We start from the raw sequence: 13,955 nt of genomic DNA, 5'->3' as shown, positions 1-13,955 counted from the left end.
AATGAAATACATTATGTTATATTATTTTGTTTTATTTTATTTTTCCTATATAAGAACAATGAAATGAGCATCACTGGCAGTTAGTGAGATGCCTATAATTTATAAAAAACCCTCATAAGTGTATTTTAATTATTTTTTTAGTTTTATTGCCGCTTTAAAAGGCGTTTTCCTAATTTTTCTTTTATTTTCCTGGTTCAAATCAAAAAGTAAAAAAATTGCATACTTTTAGGCATTTTAAATATTATTTGGTAATTTTTGCGGCATCTTTTGGGCTGAATTTTTAAGTCTTTGATTAAAATATAAAGTAAGGCATACTTTTGGGCGGGGATGAATGCAACTTCACTTTTACAGTTTGACAAGCTCTCTGAACTTCCGCCTAAAAGATGCCACGTTTTTAATAGAAATCCCCAAAAGTATGCTTTAATTTTTTAATTTTGCGTTTTTGGTCGAGTTAACGGATGAAATTCACTGCTTTCCAAACTGGGGTAACAGGCGAACAGAAACCAGCAGCAAGCAACTGAAAACTGGTATAAACTGTTATAAAAACTTTTGGGCAAAAATAATAATTGGAATAAACTGTTATATTTCATTTTCTGCATATATACCTATTTGTTGCCGAAAATAACAGCTTGATGGCAACATCAACCTTTTTACAACAACATCCCTACAGCAGCCCATCCAAATTTCCGAACATTTCCATGCAAATTGCCCGTTTCCCAAATTGGGGTAACAGGCGAACAGAAATCAGCAGCAAGCAACTGAAAACTGGTATAAACTGTTATAAAAAGTCCAAGTTTCGAACCATTGATTTTGGAGTAAGCGAAGACTCAAACCAGATGTGACCATATTGTAAATTTTTTGGCTAAAATGTTGCTTAAATGCACCTGGGCACACTGAAACTGACTTTGCATCAGTGATGCTCATCTCCATCAGTGATGCTCATCTAGCTATATTGCAATATTGGGAGGCTATAAAATCGGGCTTAATGGCAGTGATGCTCATCTGGCTATATTGCAATATTGGGAGGCTATAAAATCAGACTTTGCATCAGTGATGCTCATCTATTTATTTTGTCCCAATAAAGAAATATAGCTAGATGAGCATCACTGCCATTAAGCCTGATATATTGCCTCCCAATATTGCAAAATTGCTACATGAGCATCACTGATGCAAAGTCTGATTTTATAGCCTCCCAATATTGCGATATAGCCAGATGAGCATCACTGATGGAAGTGAGCATCACTGATGGAAGTGAGCATCACTGATGGAAGTGAGCATCACTGATGGAAGTGAGCATCACTGATGGAAGTGAGCATCACTGATGGAAGTGAGCAAAACTTTTCATTCAAATTGGCCGCTTTCCAAACTGAGGTAACAGGCGAACAGAAACCAGCAGCAAGCAACTGAAAACTGGTATAAACTGTTATAAAAACATTTGGGCAAAAATAATAATTGGTATAAACTGTTATATTTCATTTTATGCATTTATACCTATTTGTTGCCGACAACAACAGCTTATGGCAACAACAACCTTTTAACAACAACATCCCTAAAGCAGCCCATCCAAATTTCCGAACATTTCCATGCAAATTGCCCGTTTTCCAAATTGGGGTAACAGGCGAACAGAAACCAGCAGCAAGCGACTGTAAACTGGTATAAACTGTTATAAAATCGTTGGGCAACGAAAAACGTGCCAGTGTGACCATATTGTAAATTTTGTCCAAGTTTCAAACCATTTCGGAGCCGGCGAAAGTTAGCGCAGACTCAAACCTTTTGAATCCAAATTTAGAATTTATTTTATAACTGCACCTGGGCACACTGAAACTGATCGTCGTTAAATTCAAATTCAAATTTGGCAGTTAAATTCAAATTCAAATTTGGCAGTTAAAATATTTTAAAAAATTTTAAAAATTCTAAAAAAAATTTTAAAAATCTAAAAAAAAGTTAAAATATTAGAAAAAATTTTAAAAATTCAGGAAAAATTTTAAAAATTTAGAAAAAAAATTAAAAATTCAGAAAATTATGTTAAAAATTAAAAAAAAAATTAAATTTAAAAATTAAACCGCACAATCTCACATTGATTTCCATTTTTTTATTGATTCAAATTTGTGTGTACCATCAATTACATTTACACATTTAAAATGTAGTTATAAATATTCCAATACTTTACGCCTGCTGGGCTTCAGCTAGCCCGCAGCCAAGATCCGACCACTGCCATTCGCTTGAGCTCCGCCATCCCAGCTGCTTGCTCCTCCAGCTTCACCACTGCCGATCCGATGATCATCAATCAACAATTACAATGATGACTAGGATGAACTTGTGCTTCGCGGATCGCTGTGTCGTTGGTCCTTTTCCTTGGTTTTTTGCCGGGGTGGGTGGTACTGATGAGCGATGGCGATGGCAATGACGATGGAAAGTCGGTAATTGAAATGAGAAAAACAGAAAATTAAAAACTAAAAAAGCCATAACTCTGTCAAAAATGCCTTAATTTGCATTCGGAAAGCGGTGTTATGTTAGTTTCTATAAGGTTAACAAATCTGCATACTTAGTTAGAAATTGAAAATTTTATCAAATTTTGAGAATTTTAATGATGTAACCCCTTATAAAATTTTGAAAAAATTGATAAAAAATTTTTTTTTGCCGGACATGGCCAGAAAGATGCGCCTGTTAATGTTGATCAAGAATATATATGGTTAATGGGGTCGGAAATGACTCCTTCTATGCGTAATGAGCTTCGGACTGGAAATAAAATACCCTGCAGGGGTATAAGGATACTAGGACTTGTGTGGTTCACATTTTTATAGGTAAGTATTTTAGCAAAACTGAGTATGCAGTTTTTTTAAGTTTAGAAAGGGCAACTCAGAACAGCTTTCCAAATTGAATTTCATGCGTTTTTGGCCGAGTTATGAGCTGTTCTGAGTTGCTTTTTCTAAGCTTAACAAAACTGCTTACTTAAAAATTTTATGAAAATCGGACGACTATATCTTATAGCTGCCATAGAAGCGATCGGTAAATGTATACAATATGTAAAACTGGGAATGTAAAACTGTAAGTGTCAAACTGTAAACATAATAAGTATAGGTAAAATGAAATGAAACTCTGTTTTGTGTGTGTTTTCAGCATTATAATTTATAATATAAATATCAAAACCAATCTGCAAGGGTATACAAACTTCTGTGTGCCAATAACTAAATGCATACATCAAAATATTAATTTTTAACTGACATTTATTTGATTTCTGGCATCTTTGATTTATATAATGCCACAATTTTGTATTTACCAAATAAATTTAAATGTAACGCCGGATATAAATTTATTTATTAATCTGTTGGTATGTTTATCAATTGGCCTTATTGGTCATTTGATGGAAACTCTGCAGTTTGTAGCGTTTTCCTGGCAATAAAGAAAACTCATAATGATTGATTGGCTGGCCAACTTTAGCAAGGGCAAAACTACATTCTATAAATAAGCGAAACTGACGGAAAAGAAGCAATTGCAACCCGAATTCGACGTTCGAATTAATCGCTTCCCCTTTTCCAAAGAAAAGTTTATCAATTCGGGCAGCCCAACGGGAAAAAAATACATCCCACGCCAAGCGCGATATTAAAAAGTGCCCCAATTCATTTATGTGTACATATTTTTTTTGGGAGGGAACGACATCAATAACCGATGAGCTGCCATAAATCCAGGGGCACTCAGTTTATGTGGGTCCTCCTCATGTACGGCGACGGTAACTATAACAATTTCAGCAACCCCAGCAACCTGGTCACGCAACCCGCAAATAGTAAGCCGAAAGCCGAAAGCCTAAAGCCCACAGAAAAAAAAGGGAAAAGTTGTCAAGGAACCACTTTAATTTCCTTGATATATGCCTGATGCGATAAGTTCCACCTGACAATGCGAGCATATCTATTATTAAGATCTGGCACCCGCCAGAAGGAAAAGCCGTTCGCAATGAGCAGGAACACATGCCAATCGCCACATTGCCAGGATCCCGAGCACGGGGCTCCCTAAGCCGGTTCGGGTCATTAACATAAACAACTCTGCAGGCGTTGGCCACGTGTCGAGGATGCCGCAGGACAGGACCAGAGAAAAATAGTTACAACTATGGACAAGATATTAGAAGTAGTTTGAAAGATATAGTTACCATTCTATTTTAAAAAAATATAATATAATTTAAAGTTAAATAAATTATTAAATTCTCTAGATAGTTGATCTATATATCCACCAAACTCTATTCCTATTATCTTTAGCTCAACTGTAACCTATATACAAAAACGTACAAAAAAAAAGGGCAAAACTAGCCAAACCTCTTCGAGACAAAGGACTCGTGCCCAAAAAGGAGCTGCGAAAAGATGCTGGAGAACTGTCAGCCGGCGGTGCATAAATCATGGCCGACCTGCCAGGAACCGAAATAGAACCAAAAACAGGGGATCACGATGTCAGCAAATGGCAAAACTGTCATTTTCTAAAGAATTTAATTGACAGTGGAAAGTCATAAATTATATGGCATATCAAAATCGGGGCCGCACAGGAAGCGAACCCTCCGGCATTAGGACTAATTGTGTGGAGACTCCTGCCGAAAGCGAACGAAACAAAGCAGGTCCTTGGGCGGGGATGAAAGCCGGAGGAAAACACGTGTGTGCCTGGGCGTGCGTGAAAGCAAAAACATTCCTATTTGGTTTGCTAATAAATTAATGATATACTCGTAGCCCCCACAGCAGCAGCAGCAGCAGCAGGAGCAGCAGCAGGAGCAGCAGCAGGAGCAGCAGCAGGAGCAGCAGCAGGAGCATCAGCTCCGCCTTCGAAAATCTCGGCGCCCGCAACAATAAAGGACGATTCTGTGACACAAACACTTTGGCGACACACTCGCACGCGAAGGCAATTTATAGCATTTTGGCCATTTTCGCAGGGACATTAATACCAAGGACCAGCCGCCGTGTGACGAATCTCAGATGTGTGAGCGCGGTGTGTGCGGACAAGGCGTCACTCGGACTGGCCCCAAATAAAATGGCAGCAAAATCATTTATCTTTGGTCGACGATGGTGCCAGTGCTTAGCCAACACTGGCAGATGAAAACACTTGAGTGGATCATGGCCTAATCTGGCGGCAGAGAGCCGCTTGCTGAAAAAGTATTTAGGGATAGCAATTGATGTTGTCTGTTTAAGTTTAAAAGAGCGCTTTTGGAGCACATTAATTATAGTTAAACTTTTTTACTGATATTTTTCGAGTCAAGAAATTCTACATAATATTTTTTAAAAGTCCCAAATGAAAGGCAGATTTCTGTAATTCTTCAAACACATCACACTTTTACAACGCTGCCAAAATTATAATTTAATTTGTAATAGCGACATTTCATGTTCTAAATGCTTGTTTGCTTGGACCAAATTGAAGCTTATATCTGTAAACTAATATGCATCTGCCGAGTGTCCGGGAAGAGGATACGCGCGATGGCACCACGCGCCTTATCCAGGAGTACCTGGCTTCGCTGGAGAATGTCAAGCTGGACGAGACCGGCTGGTATCGTGGATTATCCCATACTCAAATGAAGGCGGCGCAATCGGTGTCCGATTCCCTGAGGGACGATCTGAACCAGAAGACAACCTCAACGATCACCAAGGTGTTGAAAGAACTGGGACTCAACCCAATGCCGGCGTGGGACACACTGCGTCTAGCCATGCAACTAAGCCAGGGCAGCGACCTGGCCTTCCTTTGGTTCCTCATGGAAATGTGCTACAAGTCACCGAATCACGGCAGCTCCTACAATGTCAACGAGCAGATCATCATGTCGTCCATCTTCTGGCTGGATCTTATGCCCACTCTCAAAGAGCTTGATCGTTGGCTTCCCTTGCCGCATGACTCTCAGGCGGAGCGGGATAGAGCCGATGCCATCAGACAGCGCAGGCGAAGGATGAAAAAAGAAAGGGAGGAGGAGCGCCAAAGAGAGCTGGCCAGAAGGTGCAAGCCACAAAGACCCCTGGCACCGTACTTTCAAGAACAAGGACCCGATCTGAACAAGAGGATGCGGAATACTCGCCGCCTGCTTTCCGCTCATCCGGGTCGTCCGGCCTACCTCTCCGAACTGCAGGACTTTCAAGCTTTCCGTTCCTCTCCCATGAGCTCCCGGTGGTTTGGGAACTACTCCTTAAGCAAGGCCAAACGTGTGGCCAGGTCCATTGTCAACGAGGAGATCAACAGCATCTTCGATTCCTTTCAGGCCGCTTCACTGCCTCCCGACGATGTTGAGTCCTTGTGTACCCATCATCAGCACATCCGGAAGATGGAAAAATCCCTAAGAAAAGAACTGGATCTGGTTAAGCAGAAAAAGTACGAGGAGCTGATCATGGCCAAAAATAGAGTGGAGCAGCGGAGGCGAAAGCTCGTTGTCCAGGAGCTGGAGGAAATGAGTGCCACCTACTTGAAGCGCTTCAGAGAATTGGCAGCCAGATCTAGACTGGCCACTACTCGAAGGCACCTCTTTAGTGGCGGCAATTATTTTGCCGAGGGATTTCCGTTTCCTATCCCGGAAACCTACAAATGTGATCAAATGGGGCAGGAGAGGTGTATGGGAAATTTGGAACCGGCTCCAATAACTCTGAATAGTAAAAGAAAAAGCATTCACAGGCGGCGTTCCAGCTCCAAAGGGCGTTCAAAAGGTGGAGCTGAACGCAAGTCCAGATCGCACAGCAGATCCAAATCCAAGTCGAGTTTCAAGTCGAGATCTAGGTCGAGATCCAGGTCAAGATCCAGGTCTAGATCCAGGTCCAGATCCAAGCCTAGAGAATTCCCAGCTGAGCCGCCACCTAAATTCAAACCTGATTTCAAGGACATAATGGTCAAGTTGTTAAAGGGCGACAGACCCATTGTACCCGACTGTCCAGATTTAAAGCTTGAGCCCCCAGAGTGCGCCCAGTGTCACATCTACGATCCCGATATCGATAAGGTCAAATCCAAGTCCCGGAATATGAAAGATCGTCGTCCCAGCAGCTTGATGCAGTTCCTCCACCTCTGCGGCAGTGCCAAGGATGTAAGGAGTGGTTTTGGTTCCAACTGGAATCAAAACCTCTCTTCTCATCCTGGACACAATCGCAAGTTGGTAGAAATGGGACCTCCGGGCAGCAGTACGGTGAAGTTTGACTATCGTGAGTTGTTTGGCTCGTTGCACCGGACGCGTTCGGACGTAGAGCAAATGCGGCTGAAAGAGGCCTTTGTCCGGGCCATCGACGATGATGTCCAGTATCTGAGTGCCACCCTGAGTGGCGAGGAAGAGGCTTCTATAGACGCACTGGTTGACAAGGCTGCAAAAAGGGTCTTCGCCGAGGATGTCAAGACCTTTCACGAGGAACTCAAGAGATTGCTAAGAAAAATGGCAAGAGAGAAAGACAAGCAAGGCAATCGGCGTCTGAACTTCGGCCAGGAGTTCTACGATTCCGACAACCTTCCCTTGATGCAGGAGATGCTGCGCCTGGGTCTGCAGCAAGTGGCCAAGGACAAGCGCTATGTCCTGCCCACTCTGCCCAATGTCCATGCGGCACCGTATCTCATCGAGTGGATCTGCCAGCGCTATGGAAAACGATACTCGCAACGGGAATGCGCTCAGGACTTTCACGAGAGCAAGGAAGTAATAGACAAAATGCTTGCTTTCATGCGGATGAACCTAGCTCGAATCCCACCCCTCGAGTCCGATGGCAGCCACAGGGATCCCGGCAAGCGGCGGCAGGTGGCTCAGTGCCTCAGGGTGCAGCATACGAGGCGCTTCGTGGACTCGCTCATGGAGGTGTGCCGTGTCTTCTACTTTGCTATGAGGCCCCAGTTATGCAGCCCGGCGATGAGGGCCACCTTTTACGCCTACATGCCTGCCCACTACAACGACCTGGGCTTCTCTATTCCCTCCAACGGCCTGTACACCTGACCACTTCTTGGCAATCCTCAACATAAATCACACTTTTCCCGGAAACAATTTTGTTTCATTTATTTTTTGGCTTGGCTTAGCTTAGCACGTTCAATTTGTATTGAATTTGGTTCCTGGAAGAGCTAATTCTGTTCTTATTTATCTTTTACAATAAGTAATAACCGAGAAATTGCCTCTTAGGAGAGAAAGTAAGGCTTACATTATTACATTGGTTTCTCAGGAGGTTTCTGGAAAATTCCGGATGTGTTCTGCATCTCCTTACCACCAGTAATACGACTGTTATGCATCGACGCATTTCCGGTTCCGCTTTTGGCCCTGCACTTGGCGAGAGCACAAACCTCAAGGGACTGGCAAACGAGCTCTTTGGGCGGCTCACCACATACATGTACATGTGTGGCTGAATTATTAAGGCCACATTTGCCTTTGCCGAATCGTGCAAAAGCCGAATGGCGTTATCCGTCCGGAAAACGGCGTAAAGTCAGCTTATTAAAATATTAATTGAAAGTGGAAGCGCCGATAACTGGCCAACAATGGCGTCGGCCGTCCGCCAGTTCGTCCATTTCCATATCCATTTCCCGGGCCGTGTTCATGTCCGTGTCCGCTTTAATGTTTTCATGTTTTCATGTGCCGCAGAAAGTAAACAGGACAGGAGGCTGCTTTATCGCCCTCATAATTACGGCGTAATGAAAGTGCCAGACACGGCCAAATAAACGGCGGCAGCATCCTTAGCTCTTTGGCTCACCTGAGCGTTTCAAACGCAAGCCAAGACACGCAGGACATACTGGAAGAGAAAAATGCGGGCACACCCTCGTAAATGCGGGCAGCCCCATAAAGCAGCAAATACAAAAATATCCGAATAACGCGTAAAAACGGTTGGGAAATGCTCTAACGACTCAGAGATACGCTTAGATATAGAAAAAAAAAATTAAATAAAATATTTTTAGGCAGCCTAATTCCAAGCTGAAGAGAATTTTAAATGTGAAATGCTTATTCATAGAATTATAATAAATATAGTAACCTAATTTATATAAATTTCAAAAGCCTACTATATTCTTCAGGACAGATTAAAGCTTATGCTAAGCATCACTAGCTCATCATACCTCTTTCGACTTTTACCAGTTGCCTTGGCCAGCTAGATTGCGCATACGCCCTGTTGGCCGGTGGCACACAAAAAGCAAAATTCTGCAGATGCCCCGTTGTTATTCCTACAGCGAAAGATATGCGAATGCTGCCTGCATTCATTGTTTTACGAGCCATAAACATTAACAATTAGGTCGGGGCAGCCGAGCCATTATGATTTTTACAACTTGCTTTAATTAGAAAAGCACATTAGCCAGGACTAGACAGCTCATCTTGGTTTTCTTTTCGGTTATGTCCGGATCATCTCAGTTGCAGTGCTCATTAATTCTGTTGCTGAAGGCGCAGAATATGTAGTATCCAACACCGGCGCCCAAAACGACGGCCATGCACAGCCACACGTTGAAGGTCATGAAGACGAGCATTAGCAGGAAGGAGATGAGCACTTGCAGGATGTGCAGAAAGGTCTGGATGATATGCAGCCGGGAGAACCAGCGCCGACGCCAAGGCACTTTTCTATCACCATCGGGAACCTGCGGCTCCTGTATGTGATGATGTCCCGGTCCTTGCGGCAAGTGGTGGTGGTGTTGTGCTGGAATCATCTGAGCGGGCGGTCCAGGCGGAGAGCCGATTGGTTCATTATGCTGATGAGGCTGGATGGCGGACGGGGGTGGACGGTATGCGTAGGCCGGGACCTGACCTACGTATGTAAAAGATGGGGAACCATTGAATGTAGGTAAAACAAATATCTAACCTTGCGCCTGCTGCTGCGGTGGCGACAGCCTATAAGAATACGACGCTGGCTTGTAGCCATAGTTCGGCTCCCTATAGCGTCGCCCCCGGTCATTTTGATCGCCGCCGGCATCCAATCTCTTGTCTCTGGTTTTCGCAATCAGCCACTCCCTATAGAATTTCAAGCCCTCATAGAGAACGGCCACTAGGAAAATCAGTAGGCAGGACAGACCCAAGGCCATCGCAGATTGGGTGCGCCAGAAATTAAACAGAATGGTCTCCGTATAGCCCGTATGAAAGGCCATCGCCATCATGTGACCGCCTCCTCCTTCTCCTCCTCCGTGGTCCCCATGGCTGTCAACCCCATGACCATGATGCGACATTGCCGGCGAACCATGACCTTCGTGACTGGAGACTACATCGCCGCCATGTGATCCATGCGATTCGTGATGTTGAAACTGTGCCTCAGGACTGGGAAGGACCCCCGAAGGTCCATCAAACATCGGTGCCAGTGACTATCTTCCTAAATTGTGTAAGCAATAAATTGACAGCTTTTTCAGCGATTTTCATATATCAAAAACTCGAAAATTATACTAATAGATTAAGTGTCAAATTGGCCATCATTTAAATCTCAAGTTCAGCCTGGATACAAATATAAACAAAAACTATGTTCACCAATTTCATCTGCCCGATTTTGGATTTTCAGTTCGTTAGATTGATTGACGCGTAAATGGATAGTCCGCAAATATATTCCGAATTTTTGGCTAAATTCCGCAATTTCACAATATAAAATACAACTGAGAAGCTCTCTCTGTCTCCATGTTTCCAGCAATTTTCTATATATTTTTAGGCGTGAGTTTGGGCAGCAGCCTAATGCCAATTCGGTTCGACCATTAACATAAATGACAGGCGGGCAGAACATGCCACGTGCTACAAAATCAATGCAGTTGTCCACTGTTTTGTTGTTCGCTTTTCTCCTTTTTTTGTGGCTGTTTCCCGGGACAAGCGAGCAAATTTGCTGGCGCTAATGGAATCCATTTTTCACCCGGCTCTCAGTCGGATGAGACGAGCTGCACAAAATCCTCCGGTCTCCGACCGTGCATATTAATAAAGATTTAAGCGTGGGCAACCCGCCAAATTAAGATCGTACACTGTGAGCACGGCTCGAGCACTGCCAATTGCTCACGGGCAGGCCATTAGATTGTGTAATACTAAATATTAATCATACGCCGTGTTAATTTATGGGCCAGGCGCTGATTGCCGAACAGGATTTTTTAGCCAGACGTGCTGCAATCTTTCGCGGCTTTTTAGGAGTGTACGAGTACGTGATGGAAAGCGTGGTGGCAGGCGGTGCTGGAAAATGAAAAGGGAAACGGGAAATGGCTGCGGAAACGGGGGAAAAACAAAATGAAGCCACTAGCTGTCGCTGGGAACGCCTCGCTGACCGCCCATTAATGCCTCTGCTTTCTGCAGGAGCCCATTAATCATTTCGAATGCTTGCAGCAGCCATCGCAGCATGGCCTCACTGTAGGTTTTCTTTTTTTTCATTTTGCAGGAACTCCCAGCTCTGCTTTTTTGGGCCACGAAAAAAACAAAAAGCCTCAACGATGCCAGCAACAATGTGAGCCCTGCATTAAATGCTTTGCTTTTCTATGGCTGCTCGAGCGTTTCCGCTTTCAGAAAAGCCGCACAGACCTTAATTGTCGAAACGGAAGAGAAGAGGAAAAATCAGAAAACTAAAACAGTAGGAATAGTAGTATACCCTTTAAGAAGACAAGAGTATTCGGATATTAATAAATATTTTTGAGCAGTAAAAAATTGTTGTATAAATTCCTAGACACGTTAAGTCAGCAGTTTGTTTAGAAAACATAACAAAATGCAATATATTCCCATTTCCAGAAAATATCATAACCATAGTTCTTGGGAATTTGTGAATAATCTTTTTCTCCGAACCAGCTTGTCATGTTGAACTGAATCTACGCTTGAAGCATTTCCTTGTATTTTCCAGCAACCGAAACGAGAGAAATCAGAAATCCGTTGGCCTTATCCAGTTTAGGGAAACGCCTGTCGACGTCTACCCTTTGCTTTGGCTGCACTCTCCATTGTTTGCAATCGCTGGCTGGTCGTGGAATGTAATTCCCTTTGATGGCCGACACGGCTTAAAGCTCCTTGAGAGGCCGTCTCCGTTCCATTCTTTATCAATTGTCTTGCGGAGCAAAGCGTTAATCATGCGGCATTTAACGAGACTAAGGCGGACTGCTCCCAGGAGACCGAGATTTCAATGGTCAAAGTTTCGCCTCAGTTTCGCCTTGGCTCCCAACCTCCTCTCAATAAAGCGACAGCAATGAATTCCGAGAAGGAATGAAAAATGTTTGCCAAATGTGTGTTAGTGTGCGGGTATCTGCGGGTTGGTGTGTGTTCTGTGTGTGTGTGGGTGTTGGGAAATCCGAAAAGAAAAGCGGTTCGCACGCAGTGAGAATTTCCCAAGCCGGCAACCCGGGCAGCCTTGCGTGTAATCGCGCTGCTAAGTCCATTTAATCAACTTAATTTTGTACAAATTCTCAGACATTCGGGCTCACTTTTTCCCATGCTTTCTTCCTTTTGGCCAAGTGACGCAAGCCCCGCAGGACGGCATTTAATAAGACATTTTCCACAATTATAACAATGCAGGAAGAACGAGAGGAAGAGTGCAGATTCCTATCGCATAATGTTGAAATGGAGTTGTTAGCGCTCAAAATAATTTACATAATTTGTTTTGAATACATTTCGACGGTGGCGAGGTGTGCGTGCTGCATACTTTTGGGCTGTCGGCGCCTTGGGCTTACCCGGCGAATACGCAATATTTGCTCACAAGCGGTGTTAACAATGTTGGCCTGGAATTAAATGTCGGCAAGTTTTAATAAAAGCCACCACACGTGTCTCCTTATCCCAACGAATTCGTTCTGCTTTTTGCGGCGGTTTTGTCAGAAAAGTAAATAAAGTAATATAAATTTCTACAGAACTTTGAATTCCCAGGGGTTACACATATTTCTCTCAAGATTTTATTGTAGATTAAGACTGTATTCACAGTTAATAAATAAATATAAATTTAATAGTAATGATAATAAATAATATATCTTTGTAATTGAAGTAATGTTAACACTGTCCTGTTTTTCAGTAGCATTTTTGCAATATTTACTCGCAAAAATCAACAATGTTTGCCTGAAATATAATTGCACTCTCGTTTGCTGAAAGCCGCAACACTTGTTTTCTGAACACAATAAATTCATTCTGCTTTTCTGCGGCTTTTTTGTCACGAAAGTAAATAACACTGTAACTTGATTAAATTGCGTATTTCTGCTCCTTGAGCCATTTAATACCCACACAAAATATTAAATTGCCATTTCGGCGAGCTGCTGCTTTGATATTTATTAAATTTAACATCTAAGATCTAAGAGGCATCATCAGCAGCCGCCATTCCATGGACCGAAAGTCATTTGCTGAAATTCGAGCTCATTCTCTTTTTTTTTTTGTGGCAAATACATTTGGAAATTTGTCGTATTACCTTGCAGCATTGACATTTGGCTGCTGGCTGCTGGCTGCTGGGGAGGGGTCATCGATTTTCGATTGCGCTATCGATACAAATCTAGTCCTCGTAAGTAGTCACTTTGGCGGCCTTTTCACTGGCGGAAAGTGGAGAGTGCCACTCACAGGAAATTGAGCTCAATTGGGGTTTTTTGTTACGTGCCGTTGCCTTTTTCGTTTTTTTTTTTTTTATTGTTTCTCTTAGGACTGTCCAGAAAAGGGTCCTGTTCGCAGGACCCAGGACCTGTCTCCTGCTGTCTGCTGATTTATGTGGCGAGTGCTTGTTAACACTTCACGGCCATGAGTCTGACAACTGCAGGCGGTGCTTTCCCTGAAAGCTGAAGCTAAAAACTTCTCAAGGACATCGCCGCAGCTCATGCCGATTTGAGATGTTTCATAAACGTCGCATTAGTGTCACGAAAACGGCTAATAGAAAAAAGTGCTCGTAAAACTGCAGACTTTAGGGCAGGCGACGCTACTATAAATTTTACGCTCGCTGGCTGCAGGAATTTCGCTGCAGTCGTCAGCTTTTTTTTTCTCAATTTTTTCGTTTTCGGGGAAGGACGAAGAACGAAGCTATTTGAATACAAAAATCCGCTTACTAGAAAGGCAAAGCGAACCGAGAACACATATCCCCGGCCACATCCGAGGCGGAAGGCGTGGCCCTCTGTGC

At 43.2% G+C, this 13,955-nt stretch overlaps 2 protein-coding genes across 3 annotated transcripts; one reads left to right on the top strand and one right to left on the bottom strand.

The window, feature by feature from the left end:
- Positions 1–5,249: 5,249 nt before the first annotated feature.
- LOC108073673 (uncharacterized) lies at positions 5,250–7,963 on the top strand. Its single transcript, XM_017165398.3, has one exon. It carries the CDS (start codon positions 5,411–5,413, stop codon positions 7,907–7,909), a length of 2,499 nt encoding a protein of 832 aa, XP_017020887.1. The 5' UTR covers positions 5,250–5,410; the 3' UTR covers positions 7,910–7,963.
- A 1,237-nt stretch (positions 7,964–9,200) lies between these two features.
- Ctr1C (Copper transporter 1C) lies at positions 9,201–10,320 on the bottom strand. 2 transcript variants are annotated; one of them, XM_017165413.3, is made up of 2 exons: positions 9,741–10,312; positions 9,201–9,686 (listed from the first exon to the last, which is right to left on the bottom strand). In XM_017165413.3, the coding sequence occupies exons 1-2, from the start codon at positions 10,219–10,221 to the stop codon at positions 9,295–9,297; spliced, it is 873 nt and encodes a 290-aa protein (XP_017020902.1). In that variant the 5' UTR covers positions 10,222–10,312; the 3' UTR covers positions 9,201–9,294. The 2 variants fall into 2 exon arrangements, with proteins under 2 accessions (XP_017020902.1, XP_017020903.1); XM_017165414.3 differs by having other exon boundaries at positions 9,491–9,681; positions 9,741–10,320.
- Between the last annotated feature and the right edge of the window lie 3,635 nt (positions 10,321–13,955).

This window comes from Drosophila kikkawai, chromosome 3R (genome assembly GCF_030179895.1).
Source record: "Drosophila kikkawai strain 14028-0561.14 chromosome 3R, DkikHiC1v2, whole genome shotgun sequence".
NCBI classification, from domain to species: Eukaryota; Metazoa; Arthropoda; class Insecta; order Diptera; family Drosophilidae; genus Drosophila; species Drosophila kikkawai.
Note: the sequence above shows the minus strand (reverse complement) of the source record. Positions and strands in the feature narration are given on the sequence as shown.

Bases quoted from the DNA above. Each gene is read 5' to 3' on its own strand.
- LOC108073673 (XM_017165398.3), top strand. From the start codon at position 5,411: ATGCATCTGCCGAGTGTCCGGGAAGAGGATACGCGCGATGGCACCACG.
- Ctr1C (XM_017165413.3), bottom strand. From the start codon at position 10,221: ATGTTTGATGGACCTTCGGGGGTCCTTCCCAGTCCTGAGGCACAGTTT. The intron at 9,687-9,740 runs GTTAGATATTTG...TTACATACGTAG, and splicing joins ACCGCAGCAGCAGGCGCAAG to GTCAGGTCCCGGCCTACGCA.